At 46.2% G+C, this 25,601-nt stretch overlaps 1 protein-coding gene across 1 annotated transcript; it reads left to right on the forward strand.

Annotated features, from left to right (window-relative positions):
- Positions 1–16,683: 16,683 nt before the first annotated feature.
- On the forward strand, positions 16,684–24,690 carry LOC146759337 (obscurin-like). Its single transcript, XM_085510353.1, has 4 exons — positions 16,684–17,234; positions 18,867–19,136; positions 19,822–20,088; positions 24,668–24,690. Exons 1-4 carry the CDS (start codon positions 17,120–17,122, stop codon positions 24,688–24,690), a joined length of 675 nt encoding a protein of 224 aa, XP_085366479.1. The 5' UTR covers positions 16,684–17,119.
- The last annotated feature ends 911 nt before the right edge of the window (positions 24,691–25,601 follow it).

Here is a 25,601-nt window from a genome sequence, read left to right on the forward strand (position 1 = left end):
AATAATGCTCTAAACATGCTTCTGCAGAGGTTTCCACCCAATGACAAACAGCTCCTCCCATCATGAATGTTTATTTGTTCTACTTTGTCATGCAAAGCTGATTGATAGAGATATTATTGGAATGATTGCTCCCCTACTTCTAAACTATTCCAGTGCAATCAGAAAGGCTGTCTGAACCTGGAGCTGAAAGTACTGCTCTATGGTGATGCAGTGGTAAACATGGTGACTGAATGCACTGGCCAGTAGCTGTGAATTGCAGACATTCATCAGCTGGCATGAAGCAATCTGGTTCAGATACCAAGCAGCTGGGTAGATTGGCTTACCCTACACTCAGTGCTATCATGTTTAGGTCATTACCAGGACTCACGTCAGTCCATGGGATGCAATTTCAGGTATTTGGTACAGTCAGTGAATGCCTGCAGCCCCAGTTCTAATCATCAGATCACAGCAACGATGCCTTGACTGTAAGAGGAAAGGAGAAGGATCAAAGCAAATACCTCTCACTCTCATCTTGGTGCTGACATCAACATTTTTGGCAACAAATTTCACTTCTGCTCCATCATCGTTCTTGGTGCCGTTCTTTATCATTAGGCTGTGAGTAGTTTGGGTTCTCTTGATGATGCAGGTCTCGCTTTCCTGTAAGACTTTACCACTGAGGTACCAAGTGCCGCAACACGTTGTTGTAAGGTCAATAGTAAACATGGCATCCCCTCCAGGTACAGCTTCACCAGTTGTTAGGGGGGATTTCACAGCCAGGACTGGTTCTGAGGAACAACAACATGGATGTCTTAATGCTCTTTAGATGCAAGTCTGGTATCTCATTTAGAGATGGAAGATTAAATCATAGGGACATTTCTACTTCTCCCTTTGCATGAGTGCTGGAAGAAGCACTTCTGTGCTTAAGATCTGTTACAGAAAGTTCTGCCTCTTGCACATGTGAGATATCAAAAGATAAGGATATTCATGTCTCTGTCACAGAAACATAACTCGTATCACTTTAGTGGTAGCTGGAGGTTGATAGGAGATGGGAGAACTAGGAATAAAGGAAAGCCTTTGGTGTGTTAATGCACTGCTATTCTTAAAGTCAAAGGAAACATCTTTAGGGAACCAACACAGCTGCTCAGCACACACTGACCCATTTCCATTGGGGTTTTTGTGCTTACCAAGGTGCACGCTCCCTGGGAATTCCACATACAGGCTCTGTCCATGCGCATTGACTGCAGACACTTGGAACTGATCATCAGCCTCTTCAGACAGATTTACAGCCCCTGCACAGCTCTATATAACAGTCTTATAGAACTACCTCTAGTAGAAGCAATCTCCACACAGAGATCCTTTCCCAGCACACTCTGACACGGGGGGGGGCAAAACGGGGAGGGGGCCACATACACACACAGCGCCGGGGGGGGCCCGTAACTGACCCCCACCCATCCTTTAAAGGGGTGGGGGGTCCGTTTTAATGGGGGGGGGGGGGGCGAGACCACCTTCACCCCCCCCCATCCCCCCCCCCATCCTTTAAAAGGGGGGTGTCCATTTTGGTGGGGGGGGGGCAGTGACAATCCCCCCCTCACCCCATCGTTTAAAAGAGGGGGCGTCCGAGACCACCCTCCCACACCCCATCTTTTGGGGGGGGGGGGTCAGGGGCTCATGGGGGGCAGCACAACGTGCACAACATTTGGGGGGGGGGGCTTTAAAAGGGGGGGGTTACAAAAAGCATAGCTCTCAAATATAGATGGGATTGGGGGGGGCTCAATCGAGGGGGGGGGGCCCTTCATGCAGGGGGGGCACAGCGTAAGGCAGCGGCTTTGAGGGGGGGGTTGGGGCTGTTTGGCCTTTGGGGGGGTTATTGTGTGCCCCACCCCCACCACCCCCACACACAATGGGGTGTTAATGTGGGGGGGGGCTTAGATTAGTTGCGTTCCCTATAGCGCTGCCCCCCCCCGTCAATAACCCCCCCGCTTTATCCTTACGGCTGAGCGCCCCCACCCACAGCGCCCCATTCATCTTGATGGGGGGGGGGGGGGTTTGTCACACGACCACGGCGCGGCTTACGGCACATCGTCGACCCCACCCCCACCCCCCATAACCCCACCCGGGGGTGAGGGGGTGATGTGGTGAGTGGGGGGGGGGGGTTCCAGAGTTGGGGGGTGGGGGTGAGCAAAGCGCAATATAGGGGGGGAGGGGAGGGTCCTATAACTGGAGGGCAGCTGCTGCACAAAGAGCCCGCGGGGGTCGGAGAGCAGCACTTTGGTTGGGGGGGGTCCACGGGGTCCGGGGGTAATGCTGCCGCCACCCCCCCTCCAACACCCTCCACTGCCGACCCCCCCCCGCGTTGCCCCCCTGCCCCAACGTCAGCTCCGATTGGCTGAGCCACAGTGCGCGGGAGCGGCTGTTGTGTGCCGGTCGGTGGAGGGGCGGCTCTTCATGGAGCTGCCCCGCAGCCAGCAACAGCCTGAATGAGATCCTGGAGTCCCAGACGCTGGAGGATGAGCTGGGAAAGAGCAGAGGCTCCCCACAGAAGGGCAAATCACGTCTGATAACGTGAGTGTGGAGCACAGCCAGCCCCTTCCTCACATGTGTGGGGCTTCCATGTTCCTCTGTGCCCATTGCAGTGTGCCACCCCAATCCTGCTGCCCAGCCAGGAGTGGATGGGATGAGCAGGTTGGGATGCACAGAGCAGTGCTCAGACATTGCTGGGACATTTGTGCACTGCTGTTGAGCTTCCCTTTGTGCAGCAGGGGAGAGGATGGAGGTTTACAGGTGGATGGTTGTTATTTCGATGGCATTGCACAGGTGGTAGAACCTTGTCCATTCCCAAACTTATTCCAGGGCATGCGGGAATTTGTGCAGTTGTAGTTCCTGAACTGTGCTATTTAAAACCATCCTGTAAATGGGGATGTTTTGTAATGCCTGCTGGGGCTGCAGGCAGCATTGCCTTCCTCCTTAGGGGGCTGGTTTAATCACAAACCTCCCTATTTCCTCTCACAGTCGTCCTACAAACCATGTCTGGGCATTGCTGTCTCGGCCTGGATCTCAGCTCCTGAGACTGTCAGATGTGAAGCAGCAGCAGCTGGGACAGGGCTGGCTCTGTGTGCCCTCTGTGGGTCTGTGGGCATAGAGTGGGGCAGAGGGATGACTGTGAGAGGGAGGAATTGCCCAGCCACTAGAAAGAGGAAATCAGCTGAAAAGGGGAGATTTTAGAAGCACTGAGGCTGTGGCTGTTTGGACAGTAAGAAGAAACCAAGCTGTCACTGTGCAGATGGGAACTCCAGTAGGAGAGCTGTGGTGGCTTTACAGATGGCAGACAGCACCTGGAGTGTAGAGCCAAGGGTAGGGGGGGGATCTTCCTCTTAGCAATGCCATGCAAAGAATGATGCAGACTCCTGCAGGGTCGGCTTTGCTGTGTGACCCTGGGTGGAAGCAGCTGGAAGGTCTCAGCCCTTCTGCGTTATCCCAGGAGCTGGGGCAGTGCTCGGTCTCATCCCACCTCTGCTAATAGCAAATGCAGAATCCCTTATCTGAGTGCCCTTTTCTCTCATGGAGAGTCACCAACCCTGGGAAGTTCACAAAAAGTTTGGGTGTTGTGTTGAGGGATGTGATTTAACTGGGAAGTATTGGTGATGGTTGGACTGGATGATCATAAGATCATCCAGATCATAAGATCATAAGATCATCCAGGTCTTTTCCAACCTTGATAATTCTATGGAGTTGTAGCAGATTGTGGGGGTGTAGGTGTGGTATATATATGTACACAGATGGGAATATCCGTATGGAAAAGATAGATCCATGTGTGTTCTGGGCTGCACTGAAAAAGGGGTGGCCAGCAGGAGAGGGAGGTGATTGTCCCCTCCTGCTCAGCTCTTGTGAGGCCCTATTTGCAGCACTGTGTCCAGGCCTGGGAAGGATGTGGAGCTGTTGGGGGGGGTCCAGAGGAGGGCCACTGTGATGATCAGAGGGCTGGAGCAGCTCTCCTATGAGGAAAGGTGGAGGGATCTGGGCTTGTTTAGCCTGGAGAATGGAAGGCTGTGGGGAGACCTCATTGTGGCCTTTGAGTACTTGATTGGAGCGTATAAACCGGAGGGGGAATGGCTGTCTATGAGGGTGGACAGTGATAGAACAAGGGGGAATGGTTTTAAACTGAGACAGGGGAGGTTTAGGTTGGATCTTAGGAAGATGTTTTTCGCTCAGAGAAAATCAAGAAAATAAAACTACAAGAAAAAGGGAAATCATTTCTTCCTGAAAATAGGAAGAATAATGGACCTGACATGAAATTTGAGTGAAGCTCCTGATTTTATGAAGCTATTCCCATTGTTTTCTTGGTGCTGTGTTTCCCAAATGAGTGGTTTCTGGCTCTGCTGCAGCACCAGTCTGCATGTGAACATCAACTCTATTCTCCCTCTGGGAAGATTAGGACTTCCCTTCTCCTACCAGCACCACTGAATTACAGTTACTCAGTGGTTAAATTCAGGTTTATTAAGATGAGATGAGTTCTCCTAAATGCACTGTTCTCCATATGATTATATTTGGAGTCTTAAATTATAACTGGGTGACTTAAACCAGACACCAAACTTTCTGATGGCCAAAATTAAATGAAACCAATCCTTTACTGTGTCAGTAGTCTGTAACTAGAGCCCATCAGGTAATTCCCAGCCTCCTGCCTGTATTAGTGGCTGCACACAGTGAAAAAGTCTGATGGGATTTTAACCTCTAAAATGTTCCAAAGCAACCAGAGGGTGAATATATTCACTATGCAAATACCTGCAGGAATAAGCTTGTCATGTATGTCCTCAGGTACCACAGTAGTTAATGGTGGGACTCAGTAGGTCATGCTGAAAGTTGAGTCTGCTGATCTTGAAGGTCTTTTCCAGCCTACATGACCTTCTGCTAATATTTCTGTATTTCTTTCTGTTCAGCTCCCAGAAAACCTCCCACCCAGCCCCCAGCTGACCCCGTGGTGAAAAATAAAACAGAAACCTCAGTGACGCTGGCATGGTCCCCTCCGAAGATGCACCGCCCCATTCCAATTGATGGCTACATTGTGGAATGCAAGAAACTAACTGGCTTCACCTGGGTGAGGTGCCACGAGTCTCATGTCCCTGTCCCAGAGTTCACGGTGAGCAATCTCTCTGAAGAGGCTGATGATCAGTTCCGAGTGTCTGCAGTCAATGCACATGGATAGAGCCTGTATCTGGAATTCCCAGGGAGCGTGCACCTTGGTAAGCACAAAAACCCCAATGGAAATGGGTCAGTGTGTGCTGAGCAGCTGTGTTGGTTCCGTAAAGATGTTTCCTTTGACTTTAAGGATAGTAGTGCATTAACACACCAAAGGCTTTCCTTTATTCCTAGTTCTCCTATCTCATATCAACCTCCAGCTACCACTAAAGTGATACAAGTTATGTTTCTGTGACAGAGACATGAATATCCTTATCTTTTGATATCTCACATGTGCAAGAGGCAGAACTTTCTGTAACAGATCTGAAGCATAGAAGTGCTTCTTCTAGCACTCATGCAAAGGGAGAAGTAGAAATGTCCCTATGATTTAATCTTCCATCTCTAAATGAGATACCAGACTTGCATCTAAAGAGCATTAAGACATACATGTTCTTCCTCAGACCCAGTCCTGGCTGTGAAATCCCCCTAACAACTGGTGAAGCTGTACCTGGAGGGGATGCCATGTTTACTATTGACCTTACAACAACGTGTTGCGGCACTTGGTACCTCAATGGTAAAGTCTTACAGGAAAGCGAGACCTGCATCATCAAGAGAACCCAAACTACTCACAGCCTAATGATAAAGAACGGCACCAAGAACGATGATGGAGCAGAAGTGAAATTTGTTGCCAAAAATGTTGATGTCAGCAGCAAGATGAGAGTGAGAGGTATTTGCTTTGATCCTTCTCCTTTCCTCTTACAGTCAAGGCATAGTTGCTGTGATCTGATGATTAGAACTGGGGCTGCAGGCATTCACTGACTGTACCAAATACCTGAAACTGCATCCCATGGACTGACGTGAGTCCTGGTAATGACCTAAACATGATAGCACTGAGAGTAGGGTAAGCCAGTCTACCCAGCTGCTTGGTATCTGAACCAGATTGCTTCATGCCAGCTGATGAATGTCTGCAGTTCACAGCTATTGGCCAGTGCATTCAGTCAGCAGGTTTACCACTGCATCACCATAGAGCAGTACTTTCAGCTTCAGGTTCAGACAGCCTTTCTGATTGCACTGGAATAGTTTAGAAGTAGGGGAGCAATCATTCCAATAATATCTCTATCAATCAGCTTTGCATGACAAAGTAGAATAAATAAACATTCATGATGGGAGGAGCTGTTTGTCATTGGGTGGAAACCTCTGCAGAAGCATGTTTAGAGCATTATTAATCAGTAGAAGGAGATGTTTGGTTGATTTTTACTTAGTAAATCCGGCAAGAAGGCCAAATGAAATATCTTGAATTGCTCAGCACTGACCCAATGATGAGTGCAGGAACAGAAGGTGATACTTTTTCAGAGATCTTGGGGCAAACATTGACCACCTTAGCCTGATATCAATTGAAATAACGAGGCCTTTGCTCCTGACAGGTGCTGCAGTGAGATTTACCAAGAAGAGCAAAGATGTAGAAAAGATCTGCGCTCGGCTGCGTGAGGAAGCCAAACTGCAGGCTGAGCTTTCAGACACAGGCGCTACCGTGGAGTGGATGAAGGATGGGAAGGAGCTCAAGGCCAGTGAAAAATATGAACTGCACATTGTGGGGAAGAAACACACCCAGAAAATTCACAACGTCTCCATGGATGATGCTGGAAGTTGTCAGTGCATCTGTGAGGGGGATAAAATGCTCTATCAGCTTTCACTGAAAGGTATGTGACAGTCTGGGCTGTCCTGTTCCTGCCCAGGGCCAGCAGACTGCATTCACCTGACTCCCCGACAGTCCAGCTGTTGTCAGACAGCATCTGGGGTGTTTTCAGTGGCTGTTTTGACTTGAACTGGCCAGTCTGCTTTGTAGAGCCATTTGATTTCTGTGTTCTGTCCTGTGATTCGTCCTTAAAATGAATATAGAGGAAATCTAGGGAAAGATAGGAAAAAGAGCATCCCAGCCTTCCTGCTCTAATCTCAGGGTGGCCACGAGAGATGATGTCAACAGCTCTTTTTGTAGCAGTGATCCCAAATGTAGAAGAGACCTGTGAAGAGTCACAGGGATGTTTCCTTAGCTGTCATTCCATGGTGGGCTTTTTCTTACACAGATGTAGAGAGAAACTTAACTTTCCCACGCAGGTCTCTGTTTTGCTGCAGGGTGTAGGTCTGATCTCTGAGATCCACACGCTGGGCCTTGATTGCAATAAATGAGAGCCCTTTGTTTGCTCCAGTGGAAGACTTTCCATTTCTGCAGTACCCTCTGCAGATGACACAAATGCAAATGCACCTTCTTCCCAGCAACAATTGCCTTTTTCTTTTTTACACTGAGTATGCATGAGGTTCTTCATCATATTCTGCTGGCTTGTCACCCTTGTTGGTCCATGGAGAAACAACAACGCCCTAGAGTAGTGTATGCACTTTGGCATTGGAGAGCTTACTTAATTGCTTCTTCTCAAAGAACAAACTCCAGAGAGACATGGAGACAGCTCCAAACAGAATTGAATAATGGGACTAAATTGATGGAGAGCAGAACTTCCTGCCAAGGCTTGTCAGCTAGTCTTAATTTTGCTTTTCTTCTCTCTGTTTGTCATGTTAGCATAATATTTCATACTGGCAGGTCTGCCCCCAGAATTAATTGAATTAGCTGATGGACTTTTCCATGTGCTTTGCACTGTAATGTGACTATCAAATGAGTAATCAATGCTGTTATTTTAAAACCTGTGTTGGCAAGCTGTAAGACAAATAACTGCTGTTGGTAGCTTGGTTACTGCAGAATCAGCTTTCGTGTATCTCATAGATAGGGAAGAGACCCTTAAGGGTCAGCTAGTTGGACTCCCCCCGCAATGAACAGGGGCACCGCAGCTCCATCAGGCGCTCTGAGCCCTGTCCAGCCTGACTTTGAACATCCTCAGGCTCACCAATCTTATACCCATGCCACACACTCGCAGTATTTCACCATTCAGCATCGCCACTTGTATCTTCTCTTGCTGTAAACCAGAGCTAGCTGGTAAATCATCTGCTGTGCGGGTCAGCTGTGTCTCTCCCATGGGCATCACGTGGCTGCTGGGAGGCTCTGAAGAGCTGCAGCCAGAGGTGTGTCACCCGCTGGGCCTCGTGCCCAAAGGAGCCCACAGGAAAGTGTTGTTGCAGTTTGTCATGCACTGCACTGCCATGAGACTTGACGTGCCAGACATCCTCTGACACGTGACCTCCTGCATCCAGGCAGGACATCTGAGACGTCTCCTTCAGCCTGACGTGGCTGCAGTTTCACACTGGTTTTACTAAGGAAGGAGAAGGCACGTGGATGAAACTCTTTTCCTGCTCTTCCTGGCATTAGCTCATAGTACAAGTCAAGCACTGTCAGGTCAAGCCTGGAGGAGTAATGCTTGTCACTGACATGTTCCTGTTCAGGGTGGAGCTGGAGGGTAAAATAACACAAGAAATTGTCATTGAAATTCAATATCTGTGAAATTCAGCTGGCTGCATTCACAGAACCTGGCATTAAGATCTGTTTTCTGGTTTCTATCTTGAGCCTCTTTTCCATAACCCAGTCCTCATTTATGAACTGAAGCTCTACTGAAAGCCTTTCGCTGTGTATGCTCATGCTGCAGTGCAGCGCTTGTGACCTCTAACAGCACATTCACGTTCCTCTGATCACAGGATCCTTAAGGTTGATTAAGACCCTCTAGTCCGACTGCTCACCCATCACCACCATGATGCTCACCATCAGCTAGCTAAAAACTCAGCAGAGATGATAGATCAAGCACAACACTGGATTTGGGATGGCTAGAGATTCCTAAGATATTGAAGGATTGCTTGCAGGTGGTGTTGGCTCAGGTATTCACCCTGCATCCCACCTCCTGTTCTGTTTGGTTGAGAATCATGCATTCTGCAATTTCACTTTGTAATTCAAAGACCCTGGCTTTATCTGTTGAAAAACTGATCTAAAACAAGCCAAGAAGACTCCGTTGGAACTGGTTGATGCAGAACAAAGGCATCCCCAAAGGACAAGTTGCACTGTTTGATGAACATTATTGGATGAGAGCTAAGCTAAGATTTAAAAAGTTCTGGGGCTGTCTCTGAGCATCAAATACAGAGGAAGCCTGCATGATTCCCTGAGAATGGATACCTCCTACTTTGGTGTAGGGTTAAGGGAACACTAGCAGTAACTCCTATCACAAAATGTCGCATGGCTCAGACAAAAAAGCCATCAAGAGGGCTTAATTAGGAGCACCAAATGGTCACAAGATGGTCTTAGGGCAGGGAAGTAATCTATCTATGTGATATTGATTGATGCTGTTAGTTCTTAACAGCTTGACTCTAGAGGGACTGATCTTCTTTGGTCACCTAGTTTTAAAAGAATAGATGGCTCCTGTCTATTACAATTTTTAATGCATTATTTGTTCACTGATGTCATAAATGTGCCTGGCATAGCAATTGGCCTTGGTATATTCAGTGACTGAAAGCAACAGTTGTTGCTGTAAGAAATGCAATACTAAGCTAGGTCTGCCTGTAGCTGACAGCCATCAGCTTGCTCCTCAGGCAGGTTCTGTCTGGATGGAATGAAGGGCTTGAAATACTGATGTGCTCATCAAATGCTGCTTGTTAGCTTAGAGACAAGGTGTTGAATTGGTTTGTTCATGTATTGCAAACACGTTACTTAGCTGCCTTCATTTTAGCTTCAGAAGAACATATGCAGAATACAGAATTGATTAAAAGAAATAAGAACTGTCTGCATAGAACTTCCTCTTTCCTTACACAGGAGAATCAAGCACACGTTTGTATGTGAGTACCTCCAGAGGTGAAACTCGATCACCCAAATGTAATGAGCAGAGACATTAGAATCAGTTCTAACTGTATCTTAATGCTGTGCTGAATAAGCCTGAGTCAGGATGTAAACCACTTTCTCTTTTTTTCTTCAGATGAAGCCATTAATGTTGTCAACAAGCCCAAAACGACTCCAGAAATATCAGTCAGTACTTCTGAAGACCTGGAGCTGGTGTGTGAGGTGTCAGCTGCAAGCGGAGCTGTCGTATGGAAGAAAGATCAAACAGAGGTGAAGCAGGACCAGAGGACAACCATCATCTCCCGGGGGACGCACCACAAGCTCATGGTCAAAAATGTGACCCTGAAAGACCAAGGGAGCTACAGCTGTGAAACAAAAGATGCAAAGCAACATTCCAAGTGAAAGTCAGAGGTGAGAAAATGCTTGGAATCCCAGAGATATAGGAATGCTTCATTTTGTGTGTCTTGCATTTGGAGGATCAAATTACAGACTCTCTGGTGCAAAACATTTTGGCTATAGGACTTTCTTTGTCATCTAGTGTCATAGCAACACTTTTCTACATGTGCTTTTCTATCCAGGAATGAATTACTGCAACAAACAATAGGCAAGGAGGGTAACTTGTGCACCTCTTTAGTCATTTGGTGTCTGCAGGGTTACAGTGCAAGAGCACACCAGGCATGCAAGGAGTGAGAAAAGGGGAGGTGTTTGAAGGGAACTGGTTACAAAATTTGAATGACACAATTAGGTGGAAAATGCCACTAATCAGACTCATAAATGGCCTGGGTTGCAAAGGCCCACAGTGCTCATCCAGTTCCAACCCCCTTCTTCCTATGTGCAGGGTTGCCAAGCAGCAGCCCAGGCTGCCCAGAACCACATCCAGCCTGGCCTTGAATGCCTGCAGGGATGGAGCATCCAGAGTCTCCTTGGGCAGCCTGTTCTAGAGGGCCATTCCCTTCTGATTTACTGGAAATGTAGAGAGACATGAGAAGAAAAAAAGATAAGGGAGGAGGTTCAGCAGTGCATGCAGGTGTTCTAAATCTCATGTCCAAATCTGCTATCAGACTGCGAAATGTTTAGCTTTGTGATATGATATGATATGATATGATATGATATGATATGATATGATATGATATGATATGATATGATATGCGTATCATTTCCCAAGGCAAAATAGAAGGGAAAGTATTTTCCTGTCTTAATGAGGCATCATGATGCTCCCTGTGAAGGGCAAGTTTAGTGAAAACGGGAAACTGGAGTAAGCTCTGCAGCAGACTACAGCAAAATGGTGTGACTGTTGTGATGTCCCTGCAGAGAAAGAAGATGTGTTTACAAACAAGGACAAGGTACAAAAGGAGGTGAAGGCTGTACTGACTCAAAATGCCACGCTGAGCTGTGAGGTGGCCCAGGAGAAGACAGAGGTGAAGTGGTACAAGGAGGGGAAACTGATCACCTGGAGCAAGAAGTTCAAGGTGGAGTCAGAGGGCAAACAGCGTCGGCTGGTGGTGAGCCAGGTGGAGAAGAAAGATGCAGGGGAGTACAGCTGCGAGGCTGCTGGCCAGAAACTCACCTTCAAGATTCATGTAACTGGTAGGAAACACATTTTGGTTGATATTCTTTGATTATTCCATTGTCTGGCTGTGGAAACGTCTGTGTGAATGTGTCCTCTTGATTCTGCCATGAAACTGTTTTGGGGAGAATGAAAAGAAATGCTTACAAACATGCAGCTAAAATGATTATTTGTTTTTAACAGTGTTTCATCCAGCTCTTCCCCTACGACTACTTTTATAATGAGCTGTCCATGGATGTCCAACTGTGATTTGTACAATGTGCAACACTGCTCTACCAGTTGATATTTCAACAGTAGTAGTTACAGATCTCTACTGTGGCTGCACTGAGGTTTGGTTGTTGGTGTCCTAAGAACTTTTAGTCAGAGGCATTGCACTTGCCTTTGGTTTGTTGAATCCCATGTTGACGACCATTCGTTCCATGTTCTGTAAATGTAATGACCAGTCATGAATCCATTGATACCTTTCTAATTGTACGTTTCTCATTAGTCTGAGAGTTTAGCATGGAGGCAGATCTCTCACTCCAGCTGCAGTAGAGATTGTTTTGGTGTCAGTATATTTTGCACAAGATCCGATAAATTTTAACTTAGACTCCACATAGCCTTGAGCACATCAGCTGCATTCTGAGTGACCATTAGTGAGCTGGCTGATGACGAGGGTTTGTCTTCTGCTTTATTTGAAGCTGCACTCTGCTGGTTTTTGCTCGTAAGTCAGCTTGTTCTCTGTTAACTTTACAGTTCTTGTCTTGTATTCTGAGCTGATCAGGACAGGGAATCTGTTTTCTCCTCTTCTTTCTTATGGCAGTGAACACATTGGAGCTTAATCCTGGTCAAGGTTTGGCATTTGGTCAGCTATGTGGAGGAGCAACTGTACTGGGAGTCTACTGCCTTTCTGCTCACACAGACCTGGTGTCCTTGCAGGGCATAGCTTGCGTTCTGTTCCCTTGTAAAGGTTGCAGTCTTTGCTCTCTCCATCTTGGGGCATTCTGCTCCTTCAGTCCCTGGTGTGCAATATATCTCTGCTCCTGTAGTAGACAGTTTTGCTGCTGCGTGTGGTGTAGACTCTAAACCATCAGCTCTTACTGTTCCCACACCATGTGGATGTGATTCTGGGGCCTTTGGATCTGTTCCGTGAGTTGTGTAGCTCATGCTTTTGGCTCAGGAAATTGGCAGTTTCAGCAAAGAGTGGATTACAGACAGGGTAGATTTGGGAGGTATCTGTCAGAGAAAATGAAATATGAACAATGACAGAAAGACTATGGCAACAGCTGGAATCTACCAAGTTAATCCTCAGCAGCCAAAGCCAGCCCACGTCTTATTGCAGAGGCGTAGGGAGAAAACCCAGAAATGTAGTGCTTTTACACTTGAATTTTGCTAGCTGAGGGCTATTATTAGCTGTTTGACTCAGAAACCAAAGGTTTTCTGTTCTCTTTCAGACCTCTGGCTGCACAGGGTAATGTAATACCTCCTCCTCTGCCATACGGGGAGAGTGCTTGCCTAGCTACCGTTGCTGTATTTCTCATGTATTTCTCACTGTAGCATGATGTGCAAGTCCAGCCCTCACTGCAAAATGATGTGGTGTGAAAGTCAGGAGGGATTATGAGTACTCTTGGAGTGGTTGGCTCTTTCACTACAGAAATCCTCCTCTTACTAGCTTCTCCCAAAGTGCAATGGCTTTCTGAGCCTTAATTGATCCTCTTACCATTGCACTCAGAAAGCTTTTCTTCACTTCATAATTGAGCTGTATTTGGCTGATCTCCAGTGTAGAGTGGAGCAATATCAAAAAGACACACAGATGAAGATCTGTCATTGTCTTCATTCAAAGAAATCTGAAAATTAGGAGTTCCAGCTGATAGTAAAGACTACCCAGAGGGATGGGATGACCATATGGACTATGCTGAGGATGCCTTATAATGTGTGATAAACACTGTGAAGCAGTGTTGCTCTGGGAAATGGCCCAATACAACATAAAGCAACTTTTAATGTCTTCCAGTCACAAGCTGTTCATATCTAATGTATATTTTAATCAGTGTTTTCCAGTTCCAGAAGCAGAGGATGCCTTTATCAACAAGCAGAAGGTGCAGAAGGAGGTGAAGGCTGCACCAACAGAAAATGCCACGCTGAGCTGCGAGGTGGCCCAGGAGAAGACGGAGGTGAAGTGGTACAAGGAGGGGAAACTGATCACCTGGAGCAAGAAGTTCAAGGTGGAGTAAGAGGGCAAACAGCGTCGGCTGGTGGTGAGCCAGGTGGAGAAGAAAGATGCAGGGGAGTACAGCTGCGAGGCTGCTGGCCAGAAACTCACCTTCAAGATTCATGTCACAGGTGAGGGAGATGTTTCTCATCACAGAATGGCCCATGAGTCCCACTTGGTTTCCAGTTATACCTGAAGTTCTCTGCAGATCCCTGCTGGCGTCCAGCTGCTGTGTTAGAAAGGGAAGTCTCTCTTGAGAGTGCCGTATAGATTTCCCAGCCTCATGAAGACATCTTGGATGCACAGAGCATGTGGAATTGCCCAAGATGCCTGACTGTGGGCAACTGGATTATGGTCAGTTGTAGTCAGTATAGTCTGAGGAGTGAGCTGCCACCATCTGCTGTAGGGTGAGGTGAGTCACCCACTGCCTTCCACTGAAGGTCATTACTCAGTACAGCACAGCTTCAAATCCCTCAGTCTCATTGGGAAACTGAAGCTTGAATGTTTCCCTATGGGAACCAAGATCAACCCTAACTCTCAGGTGGCTGAAGTTAATTACGGTTAACCTGTTTCATGATGTCATATTCTTTACGACTGGGAATTAGCTGTGGCCTCTGAGTTTCAGTATCTAAAGCTTATTTACAATATTGAGGATTTGGTAAAGAAGAGAGATTGGTTTGAAGGTATTCATTGAAAGAAGTACTCCTGTTGACAAGGACAGAAATGAACACCTAATCAGGAGTCATATCAATACTGCATGAGTACATTGTTCTCAGTAAATGGCATTTCATTTTTGAATAAGAAATATGTAAATCAGCACTGCTTTTCTAGAGTGTAATTCCTGACACCTGTATATCACTGAGCACAACATGCTTATATTTGGTGTTTGCTTTGGCTTCCAATTTTTGATGAATGAAATCATATTGACCCCTCTAAAAATAGTTTTTTAGGGACAATTTAAGCAAAGCTCCAGGAACTGCAGAGAAATTAAGTTAAAATTGATCTCAAGAGATGCATGTAATGCATCCTTCTCTGCTGCATTAGTAGATTCCAATCTACTTATGGGGGAAGATTGCAAGGAGCTGTTTTAGAAACAGCTATGGGTTTAAATAAGGAAAATATTTGCTAAGAAACATTAATTTTTTTCAAACTATTGAACATATGAAGAATATTTAATGATAGGAATGTGAAGGATATTTAAAGATATGAAGAATATATATAGCATAGTAATGGACGATGAAGTGTTGGGTCATTGGTAATTAATAGGCAGAACGTAATTAATCTGGATCAAGTTTGGTATGAATGAGACCATTCCAAAATTACAAACATACATGAAGTTGTTACAAGCAGCATTTTGCATTTGGTATTGAACACACAGGACAGTGTGAATGTAGCTGTGCATCCTAAATGCTCTCCCAATCTGCAGAAGCAGAAGATGCTTTCATCAAAAAGGAGAAGGTGCAGAAGGAGGTGAAGGCTGCACCAACAGAAAATGCCACGCTGAGCTGCGAGGTGGCCCAGGAGAAGACGGAGGTGAAGTGGTACAAGGAGGGGAAACTGATCACCTCGAGCAAGAAGTTCAAGGCTGAGTCAGAGGGCAAACAGCGTCGGCTGGTGGTGAGCCAGGTGGAGAAGAAAGATGCAGGGGAGTACAGCTGCCAGAAACTCACCTTCAAGATTCATGTCACAGGTAAGACAGGTGTTGTCTGAAATACAGCAGAGAACAGTAAAGTAAAATCTAGTTTCTATTATACAGTGATCCAGTTGCAGTAGTCCGTGCTGAGATTTTTTCCCTAGACTTGATTGCCTCGGTTTGTAGAAAGTATTTGGTTTTAGTATGGCACAAAGACCTGTTTCAGTCTGTCTGTAGAATAATAATTACTGATATATATGTACAATGGAAGCAATATTCAAGATATTATTCAAATCTCTCCTGTGCCTGAGATCCCAAACTGTAATTCCTGTTCACTGAAACATGTGACTAAGATAAGTATGTGCAGTGAGGCTGGAGTGCATGTTGTACGTGCAGCCTTTCATGGCAGGAGAAGCAGGAACTTCTCCTAGTAGTACACTGCCTTTTTACTATGCCTTTATGTTGGAGGCTGCATCTGGATAGGTGAGTCTGCTACTCACAGTAAGAGACCTGGTAGAGCTGACTATTCCCAGAGCTCAAAGTAAAATAGATATCTGGAAATCACACACAAAGAACAAAGGACTGCTTTGGTGAGCATATTTCCGTTGTGCCTTTGACAGTCACAGTTGTGGCAATGGTAGAGGCCATGAGGAGTCTGTTCAGGAAGCCAGGAGTACTGTTCTGGGTCATGAAAAGGCAGCCAGTGGTTTGACTATCGCATGTTTATGTGTTTTGATGTTTCACAGTGGGTCTTAAGTAAAAGGAACTCAGGTTTTGGTTGCCTGCAGGACAGATGTTCTTTTGGGTTCAATATGTTTGCATAGTGACTTGCAACCATGGGACTGGTGTTCAAGGACCCTCTTGGTTCCTTCAGTTCCTAGGTTCTTTCTTGCCTAGATTTGACACTTTGTTTCAACAGAAGAGCTGATATTCTCTAGTGAAGGCTATTAGTTTGGGCACAAGTAGTAACCTAAACCTGTTCCAACCTGTACATACAAACCTGCAAGATGGTCTCATTTCAGTCCCTCAGTCAATACTTTTTCTTTCCTTCCCTCAGAGCCAAAACCTGTGTTTATAAACCAGGAGAAGGTGCAGAAAGAGGTGAGTGCTGCCCTGGCAGCAAGTGCCTCCCTCAGCTGTGAAGTAGCACAGGATCCAACTGGAGTAAAATGGTACAAGGATGGAAGACTGCTTGCCTCCTCCAGAAAGTTCAGAATGGGATCTGTGGGCAAAACACGGCGTCTGGTTGTGAAGCAGCTGGAGAAGAAAGATGCTGGAGAATACATCTGTGAGGCTGCTGGCCAGAAGATGACCTTCAAGTTGGAAACAACTGGTGAGCATTCGCTTTGGGAACACTAAGCAGCTTTGGTGGGATGTGGATGTGGGGGAATGGGTGGTTTCATTGACATGAGAGAACAGGCAGTGATGCTGTGAAACCAGATGGATGATGCTCAGCCTGGCTAAATGACCTTAAAGATTCATTCCATTCTATTGTTTTTCTACCCTTAATTTTGCTGCAAAGGTTTTAGAATAAATGAGATTCTGGTTTCCATAAAACTGTTTGCAGGGAGCTCCTTTGTAGCTAGTAAGTCTGTCTTTAGGTTCAAGGGCAATAATGCATTGACTGTGTTGAAGAGAGAAATGACTCGTGAATGGATGATGGTTTAGAATAAAACAAAATCCTACTTATTTTCTATGCAAATATGTGTAAGGAAAAGATGCTGCACTCAGTTCTGGAAATACCCTGACAAATATATCTCTAGTTTTTCACAGCTGGAGATATCAAGATTGTTAAAGCAGTGGAAGATGTGGAAGTGAATGAATATGGGAGTGCATCTTTTGTCTGAGATTTCACACGATGAGGTTCAGACCCAGTGGTACAAAGATGACAACAAGCTGAAGGCTGATGACAACATCAGAATGCGGCAAGATGGTAGGGTGTAAGAGGGGGATCTTTCTCCTGAGTGGGGGGTGGGTTGGAGATGAAGCAGAAAGGACATCTGAAATGAAGAAAGTTCAGAAGGGAGTTTCCCTTTTGTTTTGGGACTGAGGTTAGGGTGGAACAAGTGACATGGTGGGAAGCTTAGTGTGGGAAGTGTGATGCTATCCCACCATCCCACACTGCCGGGAGCAGGTAGGAAATGAGTGCAGTTCTTTCCAAAGTGGGGGTGACCAGGGCAGTCAGTTCACCTCTCCAAAGAGGTTTTGTCTGACAGTGAGTGTGATCCTTCTGTATCAGGTACTTTGAAGGTGACGACGGCCACATTTGGTCAGTCCTTGTAGAAGCCATGTTTAGATTACACTTTGGTGGGGATGTGGATGTGGGGGAATGGGTGGTTTCATTGACATGAGAGAACAGGCAGTGATGCTGTGAAACCAGATGGATGATGCTCAGCCTGGCCATGTGCCTCAGAGCTCTTTGCTCAAGGAAGCCAAGTGTAGTTGTGGGTTTGCTCTCAAGAGCACAGTTTGGTAGGGATGAGTTGGCGGTTGGACTAGATGACCTTAGTGGTCTTTTCCAGCCTTAGTGACTCTGTGGTTCTCTGCTTCAGGAAAGAGCTACTCGCTGACTTACACACTTGTCCAAGTCAAGGATGCCGCAGAAATAAAATCTGTAGCAGAAAAGGCAGAATCTCGTGAATCTTGTGCCCATCTTACAGTTAAAGGTAATTATGGTTCAGATGATGATTTTGCTTAAATTATCTTATCTTATAAACCAGCTAACACCCTTTGCTTGAATGTCAAGGAAGTTAAACACCACCAGGACCTTTCACAGAAATGCAAACTCCTACCTACCTACCTTTCTGCCCACAAAATATCCAGCTTGTCTTTTCGGATTTACTTTTGCTAAGTAAACAGATTATTTTCTTAGGAGGTTTATTTTCTACCTTTCGACTTCAGATTTGTGTTTGAACGTTTTGGGATAAAAAACATAGCTTGACTTTTTCTTCATTTTCTCTGTTTGTTTGAAAAGAGCTCAGGGTTGGTTTTTTTTTTAATATATACAAAGTTAGGGTATATATATGATGTTAAGTGTGGTAAAGAAAAGGGAGACATTTGAGTTAGCACAGTACTCAAGAGTTCAGTCCCCAGCTTTGCCACTGTTACAATTATAAGGGCAAGAAAATCCTGGAAAATGAATTTCTCCTAAGTAGAGTCATTACATTTGAGCTACAGAGACCTTTACTAGGAGAAAACTTGTTGTTCAGAGCTAAGTTGCTGTATTTAACCAAAGTAATTATCAATGTCCATGTTTCAGTGAACCTCTATTCCATTTCGTAATGCAAGGAGTTTGATATCGGGATGGGAAGGTCATGGTTTGATTTAGATGTTGGACTGGGAATCAGAAGATCTGGGCTCTCTTCAGGTTGTCAGTCTTATTGTCTGACTTCTTAACAACATTCCTTTCTTTCTATTATTTTTTAATGATGTTTTAAGGCATTTTGAGCTGATAGGTGTAGTGTTCATGTGCAGTAATGCTGACGTGAGTAAGTAGGGTGATAATGTAAGGGTTTTTTACATTCCTTCTAAATCTCTGCTTTCTCTTGTTCCATCCTTCTTAAAGAGCAATCAGTTAATATTGTAAAGGAGCTGTGTGATGAGTATTTGACTGAGCCTGAAGAAGCCAAATTTGAATGCGAGATATCCATTCCTTCTGTGAAACCTCCCAAGTGGTATCTACGTGGGGAAGTCTTACAGGCTGGCAGAAACTTGATTATGCAGCAAGAAGGCACCATCCACCGGCTGAGCATACCGAAAACCACCACTGATATGACAGGCACCAGTCAGTTCTCAGTTGGCAAATCCAAATCCACAGCCAGTCTGCTCATCAGAGGTAACATATCCTGGCTTGGTTTACATCATGAAGATGAAGAATTAATTAACGTACAGCCTTCCTTCACTGGGGTCTTTGAAATATTGTGTGTGTTTCTGGAGGGTCTCCTCCATTTCCAGTTCAAAGTCGTTGGACACTAAATGAGACAGCTGCATCTCAGTAAAAGATCTGTTTGAATATTTGTAATGTGCTTACTATTCAGATCTACAGAGCTGAGGTTTTGTCCTTGGCTATACCAAAGAAGTCAAATCAGGTGAAATTAATTGTATTTCTGAAGTAGACAAGTTTGAGTTTGGTAGCACCTAAATTTGATGCAGTTTGTCATTGATTTCATCTGAAAGAAACTTGCAGGCTTTTTATCTGCTGTTGTCCCCAGCATAAGAGTCTCCATTCACATCCTGAAGTATTTGTTATATTTTCAACTCACTCTTATTTGAATAATTGCCTCAACTGGGAGCAGTTTAATAAGCAAGAGCTGGACCTTGCATTTGGTATATAGTATACAGTGTTACTTTATGGAAATGTAGTCAAAGGCATTCCCTATAGGCAATCATTTGTTTTATCTTTAGAGTGGTTCAAAGAACCGATGTGAATATGAAATGAAATGGAATGGAATAGACGCAAGAGACTTTCCTCTTCTTCCAATTGTCCTCATCCTTTCTTCTCTTCCACCCTTGCTTTGCAGATTACCATATACAAATCACCAGGAAGCTGGAGGACAAGACAGGTTTGGAACGTCATTCTGTCATCCTGTCCTGTGACTTCAGGCCTTCTCCAAAGGTGTTGAAATGGTTCAAGGGCCACACACCCATTGAACCCTCTGAGAAGTTCAAGATCAAGAGGGATAAGCATTCAGCAGAGCTCAAGATTCTGAAGCTGAAGCCCGATGATGCTGGTGTGTACAAGTGCAAGGCAGGAATTGCAGAGACTGAGGCCACGCTGACAGCTGAAGGTAAGAGCAGGGAGGGTGGCCTCTTCCATGTCCTATTTCACCTCAGATTTCTCTTCTTGAGGTTGATTTCTGCCGTTCTCTCCTGCTAACTTTATAAATGTATAATCTTCACTGAGAAGATTACACAAAGATCATCTAGTCCAACCATTCTACCACATCCCAGTATGATTTATAGTAACAGTGGTAACAGTTCACCTTGTTTCCCCACAGCTTGCAATGTAGAAGTAACGAAGCACCTGCAGGATGTGGAAATTGAAGAAGAGAGCTCTGCTGTCTTCTCCTGCGAGCTGTCCCATGATGACGAGGACGTGGAATGGTTCCTGAATGGCAACCTCCTTTACACCAACAATTACAATGACATCAAGAACGCTGGCAATTGCTGCACACTGACAATGAAGCAGGTTAAGCCTGAGGATGCTGGCACAGTGACAGTGAAGTCAGACAGGGTATCAGAAAGCGCGCGCCTGAAGGTGATAGGTGGGTCTGATCACACCCCTCCTGGATGTAAGAGATGCTAAGGAGCTCCAGTTCATTCGATTGAGCAGCAATCCTGCTTCTAAAGCTCACCACTATGGGGTGACAAGTCATCAGGGGCTTCTTCCAGTGGAAGGTTCCATTGCAGCAGATATCAACGAAGGAGAATGGTTTTGGTGTCCTGCCAAAGCATTCCATTGCTTTTTATCATCATTTTCCTTAACACAAGGAGAGTTACAAGAGCAATTTCTTTTACTGCTTCAGTAACATGCAGTGTCAATGCTGTTGTCTCCAAGGATTTATGACTGCAGGGAGAAATCGTTCAGTGTGTGTTTTGCCTCCGGGATGACTAATGACCAGGCTGTGAGTAACCTGATCTAGCTGTGAATGTCCCTGTTTATTGCAGGGGAGCTGGGCAAGATGGCCTTTAAGGTTCTCTTCCAATTCTAAGGAACTTGTGCCTGAAGTGCAGAAGTGGATTCTGCACTTCTTTATCAGTGGATCCACTTCTTCATATCCTCCCCATGATTACACAGGAAATACAACAAAAGAACATGCATGGTCTTACTGTTGTCATTTGCTTGAATACGAAGATGTCTCTTTTTTATGGTGGAGATTTTTGATTATATGAGTCGGGAGGAACTCACGTTGTTTAGCTTTCTCAATAGGCGATCGTGGGAACCATGGTCTCTATCATCTGGTACCCCCGTGGATTCATCTACATCAGGCACGAGTGAAAGAATTAAAACACAAAACAACCACCAAGGTGAACCCTTCCAAAAGGGGGAAAGTTCCAGTTGCTGCAAGCCACCGAGGTAACCAATAGAGGGGCCCTGATCCCCCTCATGCCATCGAGATGCTCTGGCGCGGTATGTGCCTCAAACTCAAAGCTCCTTCCCACCTCCCAAGGAAAAGCAAAACAACCCATGCATCTCCAGCAAAGCTGCCCAGCAGACAGCAGGGAATGCAAACAGCTTCTGGCTGCTCCCCTGCACTCCCGTCCTAAGTAAGTGACCCTTCGAGGACTGGCTGGAAAATCAGTGCATGACACACGTGAGTGTGCACAGGATTGTGCTAAGCAGTGGGGATCCATGATTGTGTGTGTGTGTGTATTTGTGCATGGATGGTGTTGTACACACATTTGTGTCCATGAGTGCACAAACCAGTGGGGTTGCTCAGGTGTGTGTAGGTCTGTGGGTATGTGTGCAAGGACGAGCATGCACCCCTGTACGTGCACAGGGGTGTGCAGAGTGTTGGAGCTGCACAAGGACATTGTGGTACCGGTGTGTGTGTGCACTGTGGGAGTGAAAGGAAGGGGTTACACATGTGTGAGTGTGTGTGCGCACAGGGCTGCACTAAGGGATGTGGTTGTGTGAGTGTGTGTGAGCACATAGATAGTGCGTGGGCGCGGTGGCACAAATGTGTGCTTGCACAGGGCTGTGCTGAGGAGTTGGGTTGCACAGGGGTGCAGACAAAGGAATGTTTCAACCCTTTGCCCCTAAAAGCAGTTCTCCAGTGTCCCTCGTCCAAGAATTCTTTGAACAGCCTGCAGCTGACTCTCCTGAAGCTCAGGGTCCTGACTTTGCTTTTTGCCAGGCCCGCATTCCTTGAGATGAGGAACTCTAGGAGGGCATGGTCACTACAGCCCTGACCACCTCCAGTCTTAACCCCTGCTGTGCAGCATGTCCAGTAATGCTTCCCTTCTGCTTGGTGTGCTTAATGCTTGGCCCACAAAGTTATTCCCAGTGCAGTCCAGCAGTCTCTCAGACAGCTTGCAGCCAGCCATGCTGATTTCCCAGACTGACCGGAATCCCCCATCAAGTTGAGAGTCAGTGAGCGCGGTGCTTCTGGTAGCTGCAGTAAGCAGGGCCCATCAACAGGCTCCCTTGACCAGGGGGCCTGGAGCAGACCCTCACCTCCAGAAGCCCATTATTGGTTCAGTCCCGAATTTTACCCACAAGTTCTCAATGTGATCATGGCTGTTCTTAGTCCTTTGCAGTCAGCTTCTTCATAGAGAGGTTAAATCCCTTGTCCTCCAGAATTTCATAGTAACAATCACGTCTGATTTGTGTCAGACTTTTTTTTTCTTTTTTTAATTATTATTATTTTCACATTTACTAGGTAGGAAAACTAATTTCTGAGCCAGGAGAAGAAGAAGTGCAACATGTAACAATCTTCCTTGCACTGTGCAGTTTGCATGAGTAGCCAAGTGCTCCTCAGGTAACGTGTGCTGCAGAGCTGACCTTGGTGGCAGGGGCTGTGTCTTCATTTTCTAGTTGTCACGTGGGAACATAAGAAGACTATTCAGAGCAGGAGCTGCAGAGCAAGATGAACGGCATGAGAAGGTAAGGCTGGGAACCAAGGACACCTCCAGAAAGAACAGAAAAACTAAGTCATTTAAGATGCATGATGGCCGTGTGATACTGTCCGTGACTGGAGGAGAAGCACATGGCTAGGAATGACTGATGGCTCTGGTGGGATGAGTGCCTACGTGCGCCGTAAAGGAGAGTTTGTGGGATGTTCTGTGGACATGTGAAGGCTGTGGGAAAGTTAAGAGAGAAAACGTGTGAATGCACAGAAGTGATATTAGAACCTGGAATAAACCATTTGGATCACTCACATCTGAGTCCGTACCAGATTGCCGCACTGTCAGAACTTGAGGCCTGGGATTTTCCTTCAGAGTGCCAACTGCCTGTTGTAAATGAGAAAAGATATTACTAAACATAGCTTCCCTCCTTGTAGGTTTGATATTTCTGTCTTTGCATTCCTTTAGCACCCGGGGTGTTGATGCAGCTGCACAAATCCGCTGTATTGTCCTCCTGTTTTGCATGGAAGAATGGTAAAATAGCAATCTCTGGGTGAGATTTTGTTAAAGTGTTTTACTTTCTGTGCCCCTAGGAAGCAATGGCTTGGAAATGGCAGTGCCGCCTCGGAGCCCACACAGCAACCCAGTATCTCATTGTCTGGGTCTGTGAAAAACCACAATGATGACAAAAGATGTTTCAATTGTGTCTGTGCTGTCAGTGCAGCCCTGAGGAGCGGTGTGGGCATGGCATGGCAGGGAGAAGGGATTTCCCTTGCGATGGGAAAGTACCTGTTCATGTGTTGGTATGTAACCGCTCCATGGCCTGCCCCACGTGCTTCTGAATGGGCAGCTCAACTTTTGTGTCACTCACCCACCTGTGGCAGAGGTCAGGATTTCTGCAGGGATGGGAAATCATCCCGTCACTTAGTGCCTTACAAGGAGCTGAGAAGCTTTTCTTGCTCAAGTCTTGCTTCCAAGCTTAACCACCTACAATGAAGTAGGTATCAATTTTCTGGTGTCCTTCAATTCCATGTCCATCATTTCCCAAAAGCAAAAGAATTTGGAGATAACCAGCTGCAGTGAAGTGAGCGATTTCAGTGCCTGTTTCTGATGGTGGCAGTGAGTTCAGAGGTCACACTTAATTGACGGTGCCTGTTTCCATTCTGACAAAGGCTGTAGTTGCAGCTGACTTCCCGAGGCTGCCATACGTGGTGGTGACGCAGCCTTGGGCTTGTGCGTTTGCATGACTCCCACCTTTCCTTTCTGTGTCTTGCAGGTCAGCTGGTGCTGGAAGCGGCCGGTATCTGAGTAGGAATGAAGGTGAGTGCAGGAGCAGCTGCTGAGGGGAGGAAGGAAGTCCATGCTAATGAGCTCTGAAGCATCTGCGGGTACAGTACCAGAATAGGCAGCAGTGATGCAGGGGGCTCCCCAGCAGGAAGCTGGCTGATCCAAATGCTTGCTAGGAGTTTGGAAGCCCAAACCCTTATGGTCTCTGTAAGGGTGGCCAGTAAAAAGATGATAACCAAGATAGTGGTAAATAGTCAAAGGTTATTAGCAAAGGGAAACTCACCCATATTGATACCTTGATCAGAAAGCTGAGGCAGTCTCAACTGGGGAGCAACCTCCAAGAGATGCTACGTCAGTGGTGGTCAGCCCTTACATGAGGTCTCAGAGGAGGTTGAGTCGAGGTCCACCCCTTACTGGAGCACAGCTAGATTACTCTCACCTGTGCTCCCGCAGCTGACCCAACACTTGCCTCAGCTGATTAATGAGAGGTTCAAGCTGTGATTTCCCACACAGTCTGTAAGCTGAATGCAGCCTAGAGGCAGCATCTCCTTGATCACACATGGTGGTGTGCCTGAGTGAAGAAGTGATCAAAGCTGGATGCAGAAGAGTCATCTTAATTTCTCTGCTATTTTATTTCAGATGGCACCTACTGGGCATTGGTTTCTTAAAATTTGGATCTAGGAGGTGGCCTCTCCCTTTGCTTCTGGTGAAAGCTGCAGCAGGAGTAGAAGACAAAGGTTTTCTTGGTGACACCAACACCAATTATTTGATTCATATGTAGAACTGTGATGAAGATGGTGAAGAACAGATCCGCCTCAAAGACATGCTTGATAACATAAGGAATGAGCATTTGATCCAAGACAGCCAGCGTGGCTTTAGCAGGGGAAGGCCATGCCTAACCAATCTGGTGGCCTTCTATGATGGAGTGACGGCATTTGTGGACAAAAGGAAGGTAACAGATGTCATTGACCTGGACTTGAGCAAGATCTTTGACATGGCCCTCCACCACATCCTTATCTCTAAACTGGAGGGATGTGGATTTGACAGGTGGACCACCTGGTGGATATGGGATTGGTTGAAAGGCCACAGACAGAGGGTGGTGATTCATGGTTCTGTGTCCAGGTGGAGGCCGATAACAAGTGGTGTCATCCAGGAATCTGTCTTGGGACCAGTGCTTTTTTACATGGTTATCAGTGACACCAGTGATGCAATGGAGTGCACCCTCTGCTGTTTGCTGAGTGGTGCGGCTGACGCAGTGGAAGGAAGGGATGCCATTCAGAGGGAACTCAACTGAGAGGTTGGCCTACGTGAATCTAATGAGGTTCAGCACAGCAAAGTGCAAGGTTTTGCACTTGTGCTGGAGGAATCCCAGGCATTTCTACAGACTGGGAGGAGCAGTCCTTAAGAGAAGCCCCGCAGAGAAGGACCTGGGGGTCCTGGTGGATGA

The sequence above is a fragment of the Coturnix japonica genome, chromosome 10 (assembly GCF_054131305.1).
Source record: "Coturnix japonica strain WE chromosome 10, WE-NBRP24, whole genome shotgun sequence".
Taxonomy (NCBI): Eukaryota; Metazoa; Chordata; class Aves; order Galliformes; family Phasianidae; genus Coturnix; species Coturnix japonica.